Source organism: Channa argus, chromosome 2 (assembly GCF_033026475.1).
Source record: "Channa argus isolate prfri chromosome 2, Channa argus male v1.0, whole genome shotgun sequence".
Lineage (NCBI taxonomy): Eukaryota > Metazoa > Chordata > Actinopteri > Anabantiformes > Channidae > Channa > Channa argus.
Genome location: NC_090198.1, coordinates 26,107,381 through 26,129,937, shown reverse-complemented (window position 1 = coordinate 26,129,937; position 22,557 = coordinate 26,107,381). Strand labels below are relative to the sequence as shown.

Sequence of the window (22,557 nt, the reverse complement as noted above, 5' to 3'; positions counted from 1 at the left end):
CTGCGCGTTTTGTATCTTCTTTAATTTCCTTTATATACAGTATTGTTTTTCACTTGCTATTTTATTTGTTTGCAAATTCAAAGGGTTCTGTTCGTATATGTCTAATGTTGTGAATTTGACATGTAAATCTAATCCCAGGCTTCTGTTTTATCTGTATCACTCATCATTTCCAGGAACTACAGCTCCAGCTCTCCTCAACTCAACATCCAATCAGCTCCTCCTACACTTTCAGAGTGACATAAGCGTGGTGGCAGCAGGCTTTCACCTAGAATACAAGAGTAAGTGAAGTTAGAGGGTCCCATGGTGAAGGAACCACAAATGCTGCAACCACATATAGACAAACACACACACGCACACACACACGCATATACTATTACAGCCAAAACTTCAACATCAAATAACAAGAGTCAGTGACCTGAACTGGTACTGCCTGAAAGGATCCACACACACTGTGTCCCACTCTGAAGTGCATACGCACACACCTAAAGGGACATAAACAGAAACGCATGAACTCTGACACATACATTCACAAAGTGCTTTTGCTTGTGTCTAACTGTATATGCGCATAAAAGCTCATACACAAAGATATTTAGTAGATGGACAAAGGTAAAGACGTGGGTATTAACATCATGCATTTAAACACACACACACCTGTCAGGGCATAGTTACTGTTTCCAGTACTTTGTAGTTGTTTTAGCTTATAATCACTTCCAGATCAATGCACACGTCCCCTTGTGTGAGTATGTGTGAGCATTTTAGTGTGTGTGTGTGTGTGTGTGTGTGCGTGGTTGAGTGCACGCATTTGTGGCTCTGCATTTGTACTGGCGCTGTGTGTCAACGTGCCATCACTAGGAATAAAACCTGGAAGGATGGTCACTTTGGGGGACAGTGTATTATGTCTAGGACTATTTTTTGCATCTTTGGGTTTGTAGATCTGATTACTTTCATCTTTTCAAAGTCGTTTTTAGAAGTGGATGCACCTGATTCAGACCTACATCTGACTATAACAATGAGTCCATGTGTGACACAGAAATGGGTCCTTTCATATAGAGTATCATACATAATCCTCCAATGTGGGATAAGCCACTTCTTCTATTTTTGTTTTAGCATTTATTTGGCTCAGGTCTGCAACACATATATTATTGAGTTGAAAGCTGTGCAGGTGGTTGTCTCTGTGTTTTTTTGGCTTTCTTTCTTTATCAAGTCTTCTAGTTTCCATGGAGAGAGAATTTTGGTTGGAAGTGTGCTGGTAGAAACTGGGATGATACATCCTCACTGGTCCTTTCATTTCTGCTCAACCCAAATAGGAAACTGAGACGTGTGGGTCTTGTTGCATTACTGTGGGTCTTGTGTGTCCTACCTGATTGGATCTAAGCAGACTTGGCATTAGCTTTGATCACAAGCTGTATCATAAGGATAAAAGGACAGAAATTGTGTGAAATGCAACGAAAACAACATTTGTGTTGCTACTGTGTTTGATCACAGCATTTTGTCAGTCAGTGGTGCTGCATGATGCTGCCGCCAGTGTTCCCTTCCTGTTTAGTTCTCTCCTTGCTGACACCATTCTTGATCAGGTTGTTTGGTCTGTTTGAGGGCAGACAGAGCCTCCTGGGTCTCTTTCAGATCATGGCTTTTTATTTCTTTTAATTTGAAACTTATGTATGCACACGTTTCCTACTCATTACTTGTGTACAAATTTTTTCCTTTTGTCTATCGAAGATGCGAGTTGCACGATCATTCTGCCGTCTGTAAATCTTTGTTCGCAACCGTATTTATGCTTGTGCATGTGCACCAGTGTTATTGTATGTATAATAGCTTTGATAATGGTGACCTCTTTCTTTTTAGGGTGGGGGGCAAAGAGAGAAATGTAGGTGGATAGAGAGGAATAGACATGTTATTTAAGGAGAGTGAAAGGCAGAGAGAAACACAGAAATCTTCTATATTATAAAGACTAACCATCAGTCTTTCTGGTGTTCCTGCCTTTGTGTACATCAGTGTCTACTATTATGTGGGAAAACCAACACAATACTTGCCATTTCATAGCCAGCAAGAAGGCTGTTTGTTTTTATCATGGAAACCAAGTCTAAAGTGCAGCCTGCTGAACATTGAAGTTTTTAGTTTTATATCATACATTACACCACCGTAAGTGCCCTTGTAGGTCTCAGGTGGTGGTTTTGTGCGGAAGAGTTTGTTCCAAGTTTGCCTGAGAGGGTTTTTTACAGGAGGTCTCGCCTGAGAGTAATCTATGAATCTTCTTTCAAAAAACACTCAGGTTAGAGCAGGTCAGCGCCTTAAAGTGCGTCGTTCTATCCGATCCTTTGTGTGAGACTACTTTAAAACCATACGGTCATGTTTAATAATCAAGCAAATTTACTCAGGTATTGGACTTGGGTGCAGTTTTGTGGTAGCTGTACTTTTTAGAATGCTTTACACTTTTACTCCACTGCGTTTATCTGAAATCTTCAGCTACTTTGCAGATACAGATTCTGAACACAAACTATAATCAAGTAAAATTTCTAATGAATTAGGCCACCTGGCAGTACATAAAGTGCTCAAATTAGCCAATGTGCTCAGAATTAGTGATGTTTGCTGGTTAATGTAACGGTAATGATACAGTGATTTGTTATATATCTTTCCTGAAATGGGCTATTCTATGGTAATAATAGCAGCTGGTAATATTGTACGTTTCACCAGCTGCCATTATTGCTATAGGATGGCTGCCAGATGCTTTTGGTGCCTTATTTACATTGTGGTGCTGACACGTATGTTAAGTTTTGAATTCACAACTTTTACTTATAATACAGTGCTTCAACACTGTGGTAATAATACTTTTATTAGAAGATCTGGGTGCAGTACTTCTTCCACTGCAATTCAAAAGCCTGCAGTATTGGAAGAGTTTCCTACACAATATGTGCTGTGCACTGATCTTTCGATGTAATGTTCACATAGAATAAGGAGAATAAATCCCCCATAGCTAAACATAGCACCTCTGCTTTACATTTCTGTGTATTTCTTCAGCGGTTACATTTAGCTACACTGTGCACAAGATTTCCTGGTGTTTGTTCTTTTTCTAAAGGTCGTCAGTTGAGCAGTAATACGGTACAATAGCTTGCATAAGTGGATCAAATCATCTGCTTGGGACATGTGAATGATTGTGGTGATGATGTTCATGCAATTTAAGCTGACTAAAGGGCCTTTCTTCCAAAGGGCAGAGTGAGATATCTTTGTCCCTCGCCTCGTCTCAAATAAACTGAACCAGAAGTACAGTAAATCCAGTCAGTTAGGCTTAAACGCTGACACTGTCTAGTTGTAGTCTAGTGGCCCTAGCGGGGTGGTTTGTGGTATTGTCAGCATTTTACAGAGCATAACTGCTCTCTCATAACCAGGGAAAAGAGGGAGCAGTTTGCTAGCACAGAGAGCGAGCGAGAGAGAGCTGGTCAGCCAAATGGAATAGTTTCATTGATCAGTTGTCATGACAGCCTGCTGATGCTCTGCTTAATAATACACTGTGTGTGTTCATTCGTGTGTGCCTTCAAGTTACAGTCTCATGGAGCTTTTTCACTCATGCTCTATTTGAAAAGTCTACCTCATCCCCCTCTGCAAGCACACACTCATGTAGCAGTCACTCGCAAAATGTCATACACGGGGTCCGGGCCACCTGGATGTGTGTGTGTTTGTGAGCTCAGTGGGATCACATCGTTTTGCTTGTAGGAACGTAGATAATGAACCAACAAGTGCAGACATGCAGGTAAACACACACACACACACACACGTGCACGCGCACACACACACACACACATTCATTCCTCTTTCTCCCCCCTTCTTTCACTCTCTTTCCCTCCTCCACCCCTGTGTTGCCATGGTAACTGCTCTAGGGCAGTCTCCTGCGGAAGTTTCCAAGTGAAACACACACACACACACACATGCAAGCAGGAACTCACAGCTACACCCCTACTGATGCTATTTGATAAAGGGCCGGCTGCTGTCAAACTTATTAAGGATGTGTTTAACCTTGATTGTGTTGGGAATACACAACCAAACTCGTTATGTTACTGTCTCATATTTTTAAGCACATTTCAGAGACTACAGTCACTTCTGGTGACTTACAGGTTTCTTGTTTTTTTGGGGGGGTTTGTACCAGTTGTCAATAACATTTTACGTATAAGGAAGAAGACATCCGGAGTATGTATGTATATATACATATACATACATATATATATATACATATATATACATATATATATATACATATACATACATATATATATATACATATGTATACATATGTATACATATATATATATATATATATATATATATATATATATATATATATATATATATATATATATATATATATATATATATATATATATATATATATGTGTATATATATATATATATATGTATATATATATATATATATATATATATATATATATATATGTATGTATGTATATATATATATATATATATGTATGTATGTATGTATGTATGTATGTATGTATGTATAATTATTTTTTTATTTTTTTTATTTGCAGCGGTTGGTCTCACCACCTGTCCAGAGCCAATGATGCCAGCCAATGGGATTAAAACTGGAGACAGATATATGGTCAATGAAGTGGTAGCATTCACCTGTGAACCAGGGTACAAGCTACAGGTAATGAACACAGACACACAGCCTGGCCGGTGCACAACAAACATATAAATATATACATTTTACACAGATAGTAAAAATGTCATTTTCCTGTATTGCTCAAACAAATAGTTTCCACCTATAACTGCTAGTTTTCACGGTATGATTTTTACATACTGTGCTTGTTTCTGATACACAAATTGACTGTAATTTACACAAATAAAAAAAACATACTAACCTTGTGAAACAAAGCCACAAGGTGCCGTGTCTAACTATAAACGTGGTCATCACTTTCAGGGTCACTCACACATTTCCTGCATGCCGGGGACTGTGCGCCGATGGAACTACCCACCTCCTCTTTGTATAGGTAACACACATTCACATATATATACAGTTATACTGCGCTTGTGGCTAAATTATGCATTAAATGATTTAGTCCAGTGAGGGAAAAAATATGTCCTGTAGGTGTGAGGTTCACATTGGGCCTACCCAGAAAAATCATTAAAATGCATATAATCTCTTAAAGAGACGTCACTTAATTATTGAATGTACTTCTTATGTATTACTTCATTTATATATTTAATGCTCTCAGCTTGAAATCAGATTTGTGGAAGTAAGCAACTTCTTGACTGACATAGGGTCTGCGATCTATAAGATCAATATGCCTGCTGGGTACAAACAGAGTTTTGTACTTTGTGCTGAGAGCCAAGGCTTCCTACCTTCTGCAATAGTGTTAAGGAACCGTGATCACATTGATGTTTGTGTTTTAGCCTGAATAATTCAGTCCTTAGTGAAAACTTGTAGCAGGTCTGGGAAGCCAATTCCAGTTAAACTCAAGTTTGACATATGAGGACTAACTAAACTCAGTCCTGCCACACCCCCCCTTACTGTGTGTCAGATCCAGCATTTCCCCGTGTCCGTCACACACTTGCATCAACCGAATCATGTTAAAATTTCTCAAGCATTTAAACATTTGCTTTAAAACTCGTTTTGATGGCCTGGTACCTACAGTAGCAGCGAATACCACAACAAAGCAAGCAACAAAACCACACAAGCAAAAAAAAACAGTCTACTGATATTTTTATATATATACTGTTTAAATTTTATTTATAATAAAAATATTTTTATTTTATTTTATATATATTATTCATATTAGTAATGGTCAATCATAAGCCATAACCCCTAAACACTTGGTCCTAGGTCAAAATACGGTTATGTTTGAAAAAATATTTTAAATTCTATTTATTTATTGACACAACAGTGGGCTCACTCTCCTTTTATTGCTGCTTGTGACTGTATTTCCTACATTTTATGGCCTTTTTCCTGTGGCGCTACCGTCTTTCTTTTGCAGCACAGATGATGAAGTGATGATCCCCAACCATACATTGTCCGTGTGTTGCCTGTTTTAACGATGTGTTTTCCCTCCTTGTGTTGTTAGCTCGTTGCGGTGGGGTGTTGTCAGAGATGAGTGGTGTCATCCTTAGTCCAGGTTTCCCCGGCAACTACCCCGGCAACCTGGACTGCACTTGGCAAATCACCCTGCCAACTGGATACGGTAACTGGATAAGTATTATGGGATGGAAAAGCATTCCTTAAAAGAACGTGTCACTGCATCTGTTGGTGTAGTCTGCAAACACTGAGCTTTTTACTCTGCTGTAAAAAGTTTGTTCTAAACTTCATGTTCAAATGGGGCCTGACACATTAAGGGATTTTTAAAAACTACACTAACTGATGGTTTCAACATAGTTTGTATAGTTGTAAGTGTGCATTGCTTACATGCCCCTGTGTAATTACAGATGATTTTTATTTATGAGAACAAAAGTAATAAAAAGAGCCTTATAGCCTTCGAGCATTGTTCAGGACCATTTTTGTATTACTGTTATTACTGTTTTTAATTTAGTTTCTCCATGAATCTTGCTCATCCGATTCACCAAACTCAAACTTGTCACTAATCCTTTGTTTCAGATTGATTATTGCCACCCGCTCGCAAAGAGCTGCAAGTCTATTATATTTGATCATGATCATAACAAACACCCCTAACACAAAAACTACAACATGTTAACAGTACAGTACATCGTTCAGTATTTAGAGCAGCGCTATACTGTACAGAAATAAAGATAAAAGGGTTCAGACTGCAAAAACTTAGATGCTAAAGACATCTTTCTAAAGCAAAATGCGCCATGACTAATGTGATGCAATCAAAATAATGACTATCACTGAGATAATATAGTACAGAATGTTTCAGCTACAATAGGCAATGTTACACTGCTGGGTTTTAGATTAAGGATGACAGTGGACTGCGACCTACATTGCAGCCCAAAGGGAGAAAATTTAAATCAAAAATATTTGTCGTTATAAACTTTACCCACGGTGGCGACATATTAAACAGAACATTTTTAGCATTAGGTTTGTTTGTTATATAGCTAATGCAACAAGTCCCTCAACCTCAACACCCAATTACGTCTGTTAACCATGTGTTAAAATAGCAATAGCGCCACATAAAGATGTAAACTATGATGGCACCTGCATAATTATGTTTTTGCACTTGCGCTTGGTTTTTAAACTGGGTTTTCCATGCTCTATGCACATTCTGAAACTAATGCTAAATGTGCACTTTTTCCACAGGCTTTCTCAGGTTCGTAAAATTTTGTATAAAATATTGTGTATGATCTTGCATGTCATTTGCAGGAGCCCATATTCAGTTCCAAAACTTCTCTTCTGAAGATAACCATGACTTCCTAGAGGTCAGGGCTGGACCCCAGCACAGCTCTGCTCTCATTGGACAGTTTACTGGCTCGCAGATCCCACCCCCTCTATTGAGCACTACCCACCTGACGATCATCCACTTCTACAGTGACCACTCAGAGAACAGGCCGGGATTCAAACTTTCATATCAAGGTGAGTTTTAATGTCTACTTCAATTTTGTTTCTAGGGAAATATGTGCAGACACGAAAGGCCACAATGACTGTGGGATATTACTGCCAAAATTCCACCTAAAAGCCACCAGTGAATGGATGCCCAGAGAACACACCTGTACTTCACATATTTGAGGAAGGGGAAACCGAATGATTCAGGAAGCTAAATGGTCTAGCATCCAAACAAGTGGCTAAGTTTAAAAGAATTCCTCTCTGAGAAATGAACGATAGGATAGAAAAACATATTGCTGTGAGGTTTCGAGCTTTGATCCTTAGATGAGTCAAGTCTTAAAAACTATATGGTTTTCCTCTCATCATTAAAAGAGATAGATTGTTAGTAAGCCCCCATGAGAGAATGGCATCGTGTACAGCAAGCTTTACTTGTAGCCCTAAGTGCTTCACTTCAAAGACACAAGAGATGCACTGTGGGCCCAGCATAGCTACAACACGACTTACTAACTTACACATAAGCTAACCCACATTCACATGCATGTAATAATTGTTCCCTTTTCCCCCCAATTTGCAGTGGCCATGTCCCCGAACACTGTAGTCCTTATCACTGCTAACTCCCACCATAATGGAGGATGTAGAGATGATTTCTCACATGGAGCTGCACCATGTACTGTGTTTTTTCAACTGACAGCAAAGATCCACAGTAGATGGATGCGGAACACACTGAGATATTACCCTTTATTGTGCTGAGTGAATATGATCTAATGATCTCTCTCATGATCGTCTGGCAGTGCTGCAAACTGGGTGCATGCTTTCACCACTCCACCACTCAACGTACAAACTCAGGTGCTGCACTTAAGGCCTTGGAGGTTTAGGGTTCAATAGGCTCAGTAGTTGTTTGCACATCCATAAAATCTCAGTTGGCGAAGTGCTGCTTGCCAAAAAATCTGCACTGATATTTTGACCCAGGCGTTGCTAATAAAAGCTTCAGGGATTCCAGTTTTAGCGTTTGGCACATTGCAATGTCTACAACTGTTCTTCTACTGAGAATTTAAATGGGCTTTCTAGAATCTGTTAAAGCCACCTCCCTGTTTGCAGTTTGACAGCTGCAAATACTACATTTTCTACAGCCTCTCTAGTTCTTTCATTCCCTGGTGTTTCTGTTTTCTCTCGTGATCGTCCCCCTTGATGCTGCCTTCACATGGGGCCTCTACATCTGTCACCACTTGCTTTTGTGCTCTCTGTCCATTTCCACAATGTCCAGTCAGTTTGGTCAGTATCTGTTTCACTGTTTGCATCCAAAAGAGCCAAAGGAATTTTGCTGGGAAAGTCTTAAGCATCCTTTGTGATGATATGTTCCATCTGGACTTGAGACATTCTATCCTATACTGTATTACAGTATGTGGCAGCAGAGGTTTTCCTCTACACATCCTGTGCCTTGATTGTGTTGTATGCAGCCCCCTCCCGCAAAGCCTGCATCCAGAAACTACTTGCATAGACAGTCACTTTGGCCACTATGCACTGTCTGCACCTCAGATGCTGTGTAGTGTTGCAGCCTTTGTTTGACCTGGTGCTAAGTATTTGTACTGTGACGTGCTGTCCTTGACTCTAGCCTTGTCTAGCAACTAGTATTGCAGTGTCAGCCACCTCTGTGTTCTATCAATGGCACATTTCATCGAGGAGCTTGACTTTCCATTATACTTATGTAGAATGAGACGTGCCCTAATAGATCCATTTGTGACATTACCTGCAAGTGCTGATATGCCATGCATACGTTTCCCAGACAGCTGTGTAGGAGAAGGTTAGATCTAATGGTGTTTCTGCACTTACTACTGGTTGCATCTGTGAATTTCTAATGCCCCCACAAGGTTATTAGTCCATTAGAAACAACGTTTTCAACACAATGAATTACAATTGTCTCGCCGCATTTTTTTGAAGCGAGCCATAAAGACTAGTGTGAGAAAAATACACTGTGGAACTACATTAGATTTATTTTGCTGAGTGTAATTGTAAGTGTGAGAAAGGGCAGCTTATTGTATTTTCCTAACTTTTAAAGATCTGGAAAGTATGTAATTAAACTGGTATTTTCACTCTGGCAGTTATCTCTCTCCATCTCTGTCTTTAGCCTATCAGCTTCAAAACTGCCATGACCCCTCTCCTTTTCCCAATGGTGACATCATCAACAGTGACTACAGTGCTGGTCAATCAATAACTTTTCAGTGCTACCCTGGTTATGTTTTGATTGGACACCCAGTCCTAACGTGCCTGCATGGACCCAACCGGAAGTGGAACCACCCTTTTCCACACTGCGAAGGTAAGAACCACCAATGTCTTTTTGATACATATTGGTTTAATTAAATGAAATTAAACATAATTTCATCATGTAACGTTATGTGAAGCTAGCACTGTTAACAAGTAGGTGGTAGGTAAATAATCATCGGTGCCAGAATTATCGCCCTTAGTACAAATGTAGTAGTAGCATAAGCAATGGCAGTAGATTATAATTCAACTACTACTAATAAGGATAGTAAAACTGATATTCCTTATTTTCTACAGCTCAGCAGTTATTCCTATCCCCTGATCCCTCCAAGTCCAGCTTGTTAGAAGAAAGCAGCAAATTTGCAAATAGATAATGTTATAACTCTGCTTTTTACAGCTCCTTGCGGCTATAATGTCACAGCTGAAAATGGAACCATCTATTCACCTCAGTACCCCAATGAATACCCCAACTCCCAAGACTGTAGCTGGCTCATCACCGTTCCTCACGGACATGGAGTTTATATCAACTTTACCTTATTGCAGACAGAGCCCGTCACTGATTACATTGCTGTCTGGTAAGTCTGGCTATGCTCACACTTGAACCTAGTTACACACACTCACAAATACTGTATACAGACAAATCCATAAGCTTCTTTTCAATGTTGCCCTTTATCCTGGGACTGATTGCATCACTGATAGCAAAGTCTTGAAGGAACTTATATCATGTTTCCTCTCAGCACACTAACAAGAAGACAGAAAGTTGTCTCAAGTTTTACTTCTATTTTTATCTATCTTTTACTGACTCTCTCACACACATATAGACTCAGATAAAATAATATTAGGTAACATTATATCTTATATTAATTGCACTTATATTCTTAACATCTTTAGCTTTGGCTACATCAGTGTGTTAATGTATATATCAATGTAATGTATAGTATTGGATATTATTGCATAGTTAGATGCACACAAACCAATGCATCGTGGATTGATACACAACAAAACTGCTTCATAGATTGCTAATACATACGCACGTACAGTATAAAGTCTGTGCTATGCATACAGAGGCTCTCTTGCAGTAATAATGGGATTCAGTGTGGAGGTAAGATTGTTATACAGGGAGTCTGAGAGTAATGCATTTACAATTGGACCACTGACCAATTCAATCTAACTCAGTACCATGGCCATACGCAGACCCAGAGAGGGCTCTGAAACTCTGGCAATAATGATGAGATTCAGTGGGCAGTGGGAAATGTAATGAAAGGAGTGGTAGAGCTGGGTTCACAAATCCAGTGGGACTCCACTGCATCTGACAAGTTTGGGCCAGGCTAAGAGAAATTTCCCACTTAATGATTTCAGTTTGCATTGTGTTTTCTGTCAAAAATGACATTCGAGGGGAAAAAAAGTAAATTAATATTAGGATTTGGGACATATCACCATTTGGCGTAGGTTTAGAAAAGAAATATTTGGTGTTTGGATGAGGTCAGGCTTTCATTTTCGAGCTCTAGAGTCAAGCTCCAGGGAGAGAGAAGTTGAAATGCAGGCAGTGGGAAAGTACTACATTCTCATTGAGTGACTCCTCGCTTTCAATCTCATCTGCTACCAGAGGCATGGATATAGCTATGGAGAGGTGCAATATCAAGTTATTTTGCAATTGGAAATTGATTTCGGTGATGTGATTTGTCTGTTTTTGGCACATTTCATAGTGACCAAAATGATAAAATCCCAACTATAGATTGTAGAGTACCAAAAGACAACTGTAATGTGAGACTGGGGAATAGCCAGATGATACCCAGCTGCACAGTTCAATCTAGCTGTACAGTATCGAGCACGTGATTATGTTCGGAAGTGACTGGGGACTGAGACTGAAGGGGGATTTAAATAGCTGAGAAACGACACCCACATCTACGAACTTTGAATGTTAAGTAAAAAATTGATTTTTCAAAGATAAATGGCTCAATACCAAAGAAATGACTGCCATTGATGCCCGTCCCTCCAAACACTGCCCTTTAAAATATGTCTTTATCATTTACTACAGACGGCCGAACAGATACTCATCAATGATTTTAGCACAGGTGGAACATCCATAATTGCCTCCTAGCTGTTGTTGGTCAGATCAAAGTTTGTTCAGCATCGCTGACTCTCGCCACCAATCTCTTTGACAGCAGTCCACCTACTACTCATCTGTGCTTCAACAGATCTTATATTGTATTTTTTATCCTTGTGGTCTGAGGAAGGGCCTTTTGTTGAGTTTCTGGGCCCATTGGACTTGCCTCGACACAAACATATATGGGTTGCATGTGGAGGGCTGGAGTAGTGTGAGAGGTACAGTGAATACATGGCCTACATCCTCATTAGGATATGAACACAGGCTTCCGAAAACTTTTTAATGACAGAGTTTATATTTGGAAGGCTTTAATTATATGCATCAGCAGTGAACTCCTAATGAAACAGGATGGCTGACATTATCTAATTGAAGTCAAAAGAGCATAAGATAAGGATCGCTGCGTTTGTCATGAATAGGGCATTTAGCGGAATACTTGGAATTTAGTTGGACTCAGACTGACACAATAAGAGATGGAGATCCTGAACTGTTTCCCTACAATAAGGCCAATCTAAAGAATTCTACACTGCAATGCCATCTAGTGCTCCCATGGGGATGCCACTGCAGCCTGGATGCTGAGTTTGGGGAAGAACAGGTTGTGTGGCCAACGTTTTTGAGAGACTTATGATCGTGATGACTTCTCTTGAGTAGTAACCACACTCAAAAATGTTCAATAAAATAGTTATTATAAAGCCACAACTCATTGAAATGTGCCTTTTCCTCTGCTAGTGTTTGGAAGATCAGTGTTTAGGGCAACTCATATTTATTTAGGAAACCCACTTTGGTTTTGTAGCATTTTATGTTTTGTCTGCATTGTTTTATTAAGGAACAGAATGAAGATCTTGTATGTGACATGTCTTTTTTTTTTTCAAACACTTGAGATGGACTCGAAAGAAATTCCTTTCCCCCATCGATGTATGAGTGTGGATGGATGAGTGGGTGAATGAGAATCAGTGTAAAGTTTAGTTTACTTGTAGACCATTTAGCAGTTATCATAACTTAACATTATAATAAAATACAAAACCACATAAATTTAACAAAATTAAAAACAATACAGACTCTAACTGAGTCTATCATAATTTACCATATCCGGACATTAACACACAGATAAAAACCTTCCAGACTTTTACCGTTCAAGATTGACACATTGCTCAATATCGTACTATATATTGAACTGGTTTTAGATTTTGGTTAAGTAAACCAACCTTCAGCACGAAAAGCAGTGTTCCAATGATTTGATTTTTAAAATGTATAGAATGAGGAGCCAAACCATTAATGCTACTTACAGTTAAAGTGATTATGCCTGCATCTTATCTGGGATATATGGACGGTTAGTTCTCACACACAACATGTTTGATACTGGAGAAATGGGAACAAGTAAGGTCACTAGAGAACATTTTAAAAGTTCTTCAGTGTGTACTGAGCAACAACCCGTGAATATATTTTAGGATGACAGAATCCAATCATGAAGCACTACTTTACTTCAAACTGGGCTGAATTTCACTGAATTTCTAAAATCCCTTCGATAATGTGACAGAGACATTCAAACAAGTCAGTAAGGTGGTTGTTATCATCTAAGAAACCTACATTTTTCACTATTCAGATCATTTATTCTGCTACCGCCAGTAGTGGTTGGTCTTCACCAATCAAATCAAGTAATATCTTTAGCTTTTTGCTTTGCTCTGTCTTTTTTATTCCACACCTCAGTGATATGTGTCTGCTGTTTTCTGTCCTGTATTTTCTTATGGTTTATTTGATGGCAGTTGCATCCAGATGTCAGAGACTGAAGCCAAACCGCATCTGTGGTCTGCCACCAGTTGCGTTTGGCCCATTTCCCAATATCACTCAACCTCTTCAACCAGTGAGCAATGTATCTAAGAGCAGGGCAACACAGTAGTTTATGGTGCTGGATACTCACTCAAAATAAAGGAAGGGTTTTTATAATGTTGCTCTTTACATTATTAATAATAAAATACATGTAAATTTAGAATATGTTTATTTGTTCCAGGCTAAAGAAAAAAAAAATAATGTAGGAGAATTATTTCACACTTCTCAGAGAAATTCACTGTTTATTTCATTCAGAGAGAAGAAACTGTATAAACAGCTCATAAACAGCTCAGGAAATTACAGCACTCAACTGTAACGCAGCCTTCCAAAACAAAAGAAGATACAGATTCATCACTATCTTTTAATAAACTAAGTCCTAGAAAAGACTGGTTTCATATGACAGTATTGTAGTTCTGTCAATGCGCTGTAATTTGTGGCTCTTTCACGTGGTGATGTATGGTAAGTTATAATACCGGTTCATTTGGGAGCACTTTCAGCCAGAGACTGATCACAGCCAAGTGCTCCACAGGACGCCACAGCAGATCCTTTCTCCCAGTGGCCATCAAACTGTTCAACTCACCTCCAAATGGACAATTAGTAGTATTTGTATTCCATTTATTTTTACTCCTCTAGCTGCCTTTGTTTTTTTTTTTTCGTACTTATTTATCAGTAGATTGTAACGGTTCAATGGTGGAAGCCCTTTTCCTTTCTTTCTACTTTCACGCGGGGAGCAGCCTTAACGAGGCAACACAGTTTCCCAAATGGAATCAATAAAGCTGTTGAATCTCGAATCTTGAATGAATTTTGAATCTTTTAAGGATATTTTTTTGGTGGATTCCTTGTTCACTTTATGCAAAGAATGCACTGCTTGTCACTCGCTGAGTGGCAAATGATATCCGCACCCTCAGTTCTTAACTGTACTCTACAGTAAGTCAATCTCCTGTACGGTAGCAGACAGACTGTACCTTACTGTAGCCGAGAATTCAAACATAATTTTATGTTTATTCCCAGAGGAAAGCCATACTTAAAGTGTGTGGGAAAGTATCGCATTTTCATTCCTGATAGCGCTGCTGCAGAGGTTGTTGAGATTCACACCAGCAGCTTTTCGGCTCAGAAGTTAACATCTTAAGGCTTGAAGGTACCGACTCCATTAAATGGCTTTTACGGTAGAACATTCATACCGCATCGAGGGAAAAGGTCACAAAACAAGTCCGAGATTTATTAGTGCTGTGCTGCAAAATCTCTACACTTTTCAGAAATAAGATTATACAATAAATACAGTAGTGCCTCCATAATGCATGTTTTAATACATTAAATCGTATATGTGTTGGGCACGAGAAAACATTGCTAAGGGTTTGTGTATTTTTTAGTAAACAGAAATATTGCCACAAAATTCTAACTTGGTTTGGATTTAAATGACCCGTCTAGCCCATTTTGATTCTCCAAATGAGCTCGAACACCTTCAGAAGACCTTGAATTATTGAGGAGCCAAGAGATCCCAGGCACTCTTCATGAATTAATTTTTAAAGCCTTGTTTAATCCAATGGCATGTTCATTAAAAACCTAAAACTGGGCGTTTAGGAACTGTAGAAAATGTAACCTTTCAACAACATTCAATATTTAATGAGTGAAGTTAAGCCTTTTATCCATGGGCTTTGTTCAATGAACTTGTTTGAAATGGGTGAAAAAAGCAAAGGAAAGAAAAAAACTAAAATATTATTGCTACGTGTGAACTTAACTGATATGTTTTATTTATTAACAAAGGTTGCTTTTGGTTTCTCGTCCTCCCTGTAATTAAATCCAGAAAGTAAAAGCGAAGAAGTTATTACTGATTTTGACCCCGTGACTTTCCTTTAGAACCATGTTACACACATTTACCAAAACTGTGGTGATGTCTGCCACCAGAAAGTAATTTAGTTCGACACTAATAATTGATTCACACCAGAATGCAGCCATTTAAGTCTTTCATCACCATTATGGATTTCCATTGTAAGGAATCTACGGAGGCAGTGTTCAGGATAATTGTAGATTTGTAATAAAATAGGTGAGGTGAGGTTGATTTTTACAGGCAGATCAATGAGGAAAATCTATATAATTCTACCCAAAATTGAAGAAAAACAGTAAAAGAAAGTTTAAAGCAGAGCACATATGGCACAAAACGGTTTCATCACCTTCGTCCATTTTAAATGAACTCAGGCTCAGAGAAAGCCATATTTCTGCATCCTGTTCATGCCATGTTTTTCGTGCAGTTGTCACCTGAGAGTGTGGAGATCACAGCCATTCAGCACTGGTTTCATCAGCCCCTACTTAGATTTATTCTAACTCTGGGAATTTTTTATTATTTTATAAACCGTGCATGACCACATGCCTGACGTTTCAGCAATTTATCATATTATCACATTATTCTTAAGTTGTTGAATTAAGCTGTATATCACAAAGGGATAAAGCTCGTCCCATTCTTAGTTCTGAAAGACTCAGCTTCCTGTTGATGCTGTATCAAATCAGGAGACTTATCTGCTGCCCATTAACCTTGTTACTTTTGGGTCGTTCAACCAGGGTCCTTTTTTCTTTCTTTAAGCGTTACAGTTTTTTGGCTTCCCTGTCCCATCCTTTTTGGAAATGCTGAAATGTGCAGCTTGTATTAAATTCCGAATGGCCAGGTATTTTTCATAAAACAAGTCAGGTCTCAGATTCATTCGTTATTGTGTCTTTGTACCATTTTCAATCTAATATATCTTTCAAATGATTTGTGAATAATTGCATTTTCTTTTTTTCGAGCAAAATAATTGTATGAATTCTTTCTTCAGTTGTAATAATTACATATGTTCATATTTGATATTTTATCCTTTCTGTTATTTGTTCTGAAATCCTTTGAACAACTACTTCTTGTTTTCCTTCTTCTTCTTCTTCTTCATATAGTTTTATTAGAACACGTCCTCTAGACTCTATAAGGTTTCACCAGATCCAGCGTTGCTTACTGTCTTTGATGTCTTTGGTTTGTGTGTCTCTTTTTATTCAGGGATGGGCCAGATACATCAAGCCCTCAGCTGGGAGTATTTAGTGGCAACACAGCTTTGGAGTCAGCCTACAGTACCAGCCCGAATGTCCTGATCCGCTTTCACTCCGACTTTTCAACTGGAGGTTTCTTCATTCTCAACTTCCATGGTACAGATCTCACAGTGCACATTTATCCACATTATTGATACCTTCATGTACATTTATAGGTACAGTTAGATACATATGGGACCACATAGGGATGTTTTTTTTTTTTTAACACAAAGTTTGGTCCTATACTAAAACGTATTTTTCATGGTAACTGTGAACAAACCAAACTCATTTCCTTACAGAACAATACATCTTGATTTAGGAACTGAAATAGCCTGTTTTGTGTGTGCAATGTAATGCAGTACCCACTTCTCGCATTACTTCCATAACTCTTGAATATAAGAAACATCACAAGCCTTTTTTACATTAAAAACAAGCACTGAGAGATACTAGCGCATGGCCATTTTGCTTCTTTCACTCAGTTCCTTTGCTTTGTCCAATACCCCACCAGTATTCACAGGTTTTAAGAATAAACAACTTCCTATCTCTGAATGGGCTCATTTCTTGGTCCTTCCGAGAAGTGGTTTTCTTTAACAGGAAACATTTTCTGAGGAATCACTGGCAGTGTGTGCACTCTGAGGTGTATTTTTTTTTTTTTTTTTTTAATACTGAAACCGTACATTTGATAAAGGATACAACTCCTTGTTGCTGAGGTTGTGCAAAAGTGTAAATGTGTTTCTGTTGATAAAAATCAATGAATCATGTGCATGTATGTAGGTGAATCATCCTTTATTCACACTAAATACTAATATCACTTCAGTTTACAGTATTTGCAAGGCCACAATCTAGATTTGTTTTGTGAAAGACATGACCGTGCACTCTGCTTACATTATTTATAGCCCTATTTCAGGTTTGTTGACCGGTGGCCAGAGTGTGTAACAGAAGAGAAAAGTGATCATAATTGCAGATCCTGTTTGTTTAGTACAGCTGTATTGGGAAGAATCAAACCAACTAACTTGAAAAACAAAGTCAGTGCATCTTTGTTGTTCAGATTTCATTTTTTTATTACATTTTTAAAAAATATTTTTTTAACCTCCATGTTTCATAATCCACACTATGCTCACGATACATTTCGCTGGACTCCATCTGATCCAAATGAATTTATTTCGGTTGCATTTAACTAAAGAATATGCTTCCAATATTCATCGGCTATTTTTCACGTTCTTTGGCAAAGTTTAATCTTGCAGGTTTGTGCAATTTTGTGAGTAGTGGTTTTCTGCTTGGACACTGAATGTACAGTTCACTTCATGCAGTGTCCTTCACACTGTCTGATCAGTCACTGAAATACCAGTTTTCACAGACAATCATTGTGCCAAGTAGAATCACTTTTTTTGGATTCAAGAATGTGTAAATAGTAAATTGCGCGTGTGATTTTTCGAGGACAGCCTCCGTACCTTCTGATATTTGTTGACTGATGTAACTATGGTGCAAGTTATGTACAGCATCCTGTCTATTTATGGAGTCTCAAAATCAGGTTTGTTGTTTGTCCAGGAGATTCCATGCCATGTCAAACCATACGCTAATCAGCCATAACTTTAATACTAGTCATTTTAATAATGTCATGGAGGACAAGGGGCAGCATGACCACTTTGAGCAATTGTGATACAACTGTGTGCAGTGGTCGACAAAACACAAACTCAATACACTTTTGCAATTTGTTGTTGTTTATTTGTAATATTTTAATTCAAAACCTCTCTCTAGCTTACCGTCTGAAGAAATGCCCTCCTTCTCCCGTTGTGGACAATGCAGAGGTGATCTATGAAGATGAAGACTTCCAGATAGGTAATGATCCTGAAAAACAATTTTTACTGATGATTCAGATAATTGAGGGTTTTAATAACAAACAAGATGAAAACAAATCACAGTAGAATAGCTTAGAAGAAACTTTTACTAATACCAAGACGACTGCACCTGCAGGAAAAATGACCCATTTAGCAACATTTCTTTCTTTCTTTCTTTTAACATAGTTCAAAATAAAAAAAGGTTATCAACCTTTTCTAGGTTGGTGGATATTAAAATCACATCAATTCTTACCTGACCAGACTGACAAACTACCTGATCAGGCTTGAAGGAAGCCATTATTCTTGTGATTGTAATTCACTTCACTAATGGGCCACATTATTTTGCAAATGCAAAATCTAAAGATAGCAGGCTAATGTTAGTATGTCAGTGTCAATTTTAATTTAGCTTTATTAATGAAACTGGCATCCTTTTCCTAATAAAATTAACTCAGTGCGCCTCTCTGTATGCATTTGTATCTGTGACACACACAAACACAATTAGATAACAAAAATGGATTCACATGATGACAAATATTTTATCAGTTGGATTTTTCCACTGCAGAGGTTCCTAACTTGGTGAAGCTACAATGAGTAGATCAATCTGCCAGACAAACAGACATAAGAAAGTTTTACAAGTTTTTTTATGTAATGTTAGAATTTTTGACTTTGTTGCATCACTAACAATCCTTAAAAGTAAACAGCAATTCGAGGTTATGCTTTGCATAAACGGGGGCGAAATTTGGATCCATAAATGAGGAAAATGTACACTCCAGCTATCCCTAAAAAAGTCCTAATTATATTTACAGTAAATGTATTTATCAAGCAGGTTTCCAATTTTAACTGTATATCACCAGGATTTGTATTTTTTCCAAAAGTGTGAAAAGCACTGGTCATCATGTCCATTGAGTTTCTGAAATGCTGTATCCAATCACTGTACGCTGCTGTGTCCTCAGTAATTATCACCATAGAACGAGATAAATGGCCATCACACTACACAGTCTTGTTTTATCATCATGTTGTGTGAATCATGTTAAGCTACGCTAAACACAACTTACAGAAGCCACTTTCTACTCTGTTGGAATTTAACAACAAATACTATATGTTCCGAGCTTTTGAAAAACATCCATTTTGGGAGAAATAATTGCTTGTCAAGTTCTCCATTTTCCCCAAGCCCAGTGTTATAGGATTTGCTTAAAGCATCTTACTCTAAGGTTTGCTGACCTTTTAGATCGACAGGAGCTGTACATTTGAAAAAATAGACATTTGATAAAACCCCAGCAAATTCAGTTTACCCTACCAGTGGTATGTAGAGAGCCTAGTCTGCTTCTGGCGAAGCATATAATCATATATCTACAGAAAGCATACATTTTGAAATGTAAGTGTTTTATGAATTTAGAAAAGTTAGTTGATTTCTTGTAATTATTTGCAGATTTTTGGGATGTTTTTTTTAACCATGAAAAATATGCATTGACAGCACATTACTTCAGCATATTACGGCATATATTGCAATTCAGACTTGTCAAAGGCTTCATCAGCCTTCATATGTAGAAAAAAAGCCATATGTTCCTGAAAGGACATGCAGTACAATAAACAAATAGTACTAGCATTATACAGAGTCACAGTACTGCTCCCTACTTGTGATTTACAAATGATTGCCACTTACACTCCATCACAGCAGCACCAGACCTACACCTGTTCACCGCAAGAATGAAGCCATTGCTTGGAGTAATAATACAAAAAAAAATCGCACCAGCCCTCAAATAGTATGTGGGTGCATGGTTCTGTGAGTGAGTTTTATGGAGTATCTTAGAGAGAGCACTAACTTTTGTTTTTGGTCAGTCCATCTCTGCAACCTTTAAAAAAGCTCCAGGAAAGGTTGAATGTTGTTATTTATTCTGTCCAGTTTTAAACTTTGTGCTGCCCCATGCTGAGAATGGGCACTCTGGATGCCTCCTGGGCAACATTTGAATGATGCATTGCTGGTGAAAGATCTCCATCCTTTTTAAGATGGCAAGCCTGTCGACTTTGACCGTAAAATGCAGCAACAGAAGTAAAATGCTGGCATTGTTAAAAATGCCTGTAGTTTTCCATTAAAAAGCAATTTTATAGAATTTTCAATGTGTTTTCCTAACATAACTGTGTAGAAATCCCTGTTTAAAACCCGATGGTGTTGATGCTAACTTAACAGAGGTCTCATTATTTTCCTTGTGTTAGGAGACATTGTTAAGTATCGCTGTTTACCTGGATACACACTGGTTGGAAAGGCGGAGCTTATGTGCAAACTCAACTCCCATTTGCTCTTTGAAGCCCCACCCCCAACATGTCAAGGTAAGGAGACTTCAATAGTCACTCTAACAATAGTCAAGTCCTCTGCAGACATGGGAGAACCATCGTACAAGCTTTTTGACGCGGGCACATGAGATGATTATAATTGTGATTTGGTCTTGACAACCAGTTGGAGCTAGCTGGGCCAGGTCAGTTTCAGCCTGGCTTAGTCACTGCTGACAGTTATCAGAAAAGAATATTTAATGTGATCTGTGTAAAGATTCTACTATTTATTCTTATTATTATTTCCAGTCATTTTCTTTTTTAAATGTTTGCTGTTTTTGACTGATATTTGTGAGCATTGATGTCAAAATGGAGAAAGACCCACAGTAGCTACGGCTTGACCTGAAGTCATAGATATTTGCTCCGAGGTTATTTCACCTCCATTTCCCTGTGTAGGCTTTACAGTATGACTTTATTGGCTAGCACCTTCCCCATGGTGAAGCAGCATTATCCAATAAGCGTGGTTTCTCAACAGCGGGAACAGGGAGACTGAGGAAAGGATAAATGCAGCCTAATGAAGAAAAGCTTTTGAAGAAAACCTGTCCCAAAGCGACACTTCACCATTCAGCATGATAACTAAGACAATGCTAGAGTGGCTTTGGGACAAGTCTGACTGTTCTTGAGTAGCTCAACCAAAGCTCAACCTTAAACCCTATCAAACATCTTGCTTAAGCACTGATTGAAGTTTGTTCAGACATTGATTCCCATCTAATCTAATGGAGCATGAAACCATCTGTCGGGAAAAATGGGATAAACTGCCTAAATCTTGATCTGCACATCGTGTAGAAACGTACCCAACAAGACTTGAAGCATTATTTCGCATTAAAGGACTTTTACAAAGTACTAAATCAATAGGTTTGATACTTCTTCAACAACTAAGTTTGCAAACATGTCGGAAAATGTTTAGATTGATGGACAAAAATCAAAATGGAATCTGTCTCAATTAAATTTATAAGCTAATCAAAAGTGACAAAATTAAATCTGAATTCTTTCCAAAGTAACTGTACTACAAGCTTCTGTAAATGTCTTCTCTGTTAGACTAGAATTACTTTATGTGAACTCGTGTTTTCAGTCACCATTATAGGCCAAATATTAAGTTGATAATACTCCAAATTACACATCAATTATGCCAGTTGAGTATTGTTGATAACTTTCTCTTCGCCAACCACACCTCAAACATAACCTATTTTCTAATTTAATAATAATGAAATGCTTATACTAATATCCATTTTACTATTTATATTACTAATAATTTCATAATCCGAGAAACTCAGAAACACAAGAGACACAAAAAGGCTGTCCATGTTTAAATGAGCGAGAGTTGTGTGTTACTATTGTTTGGTTTGTTTGTTTTTCTACCAACGGATAAAACATAGCCGTGTACAACTACTGTGGCTTCAAATTGTTCTCAGTGAGTCGCCGCATCATTTTGAGAAAAAAAGGAAACAGTTCATCAAAACCATCTTTCTAAAAACATTTCGGTTAAAATTATACGTGAAACAATGTTGTTGTTGCTTATTCAGTACAAGCACATGACGTTTGGGTTAAAGACCAAAGATACGTTAATAAAGAGACGCCGATTTTTAGCTGGCTGCATAAATACTTTCATTCTAGAAAGTGCTGCTGTCGGCATTTCTATGAGACAAGCG

At 38.1% G+C, this 22,557-nt stretch overlaps 1 protein-coding gene across 2 annotated transcripts in view; it reads left to right on the top strand.

Moving 5' to 3' along the window:
- The window catches only part of csmd1a (CUB and Sushi multiple domains 1a), a 378,013-nt gene that overhangs the window by 296,611 nt on the left and 58,845 nt on the right, over positions 1-22,557 (top strand). For both annotated transcript variants that reach the window (XM_067487730.1, XM_067487721.1), the window contains exons 39-48: positions 174-278; positions 4,542-4,660; positions 4,934-5,003; positions 6,075-6,191; positions 7,325-7,534; positions 9,630-9,818; positions 10,161-10,338; positions 16,714-16,859; positions 18,501-18,581; positions 20,795-20,908. In XM_067487730.1, the coding sequence (XP_067343831.1) occupies positions 174-278; positions 4,542-4,660; positions 4,934-5,003; positions 6,075-6,191; positions 7,325-7,534; positions 9,630-9,818; positions 10,161-10,338; positions 16,714-16,859; positions 18,501-18,581; positions 20,795-20,908 (1,329 nt within the window). The remainder of the gene's footprint in view (positions 1-173; positions 279-4,541; positions 4,661-4,933; positions 5,004-6,074; positions 6,192-7,324; positions 7,535-9,629; positions 9,819-10,160; positions 10,339-16,713; positions 16,860-18,500; positions 18,582-20,794; positions 20,909-22,557) is intronic.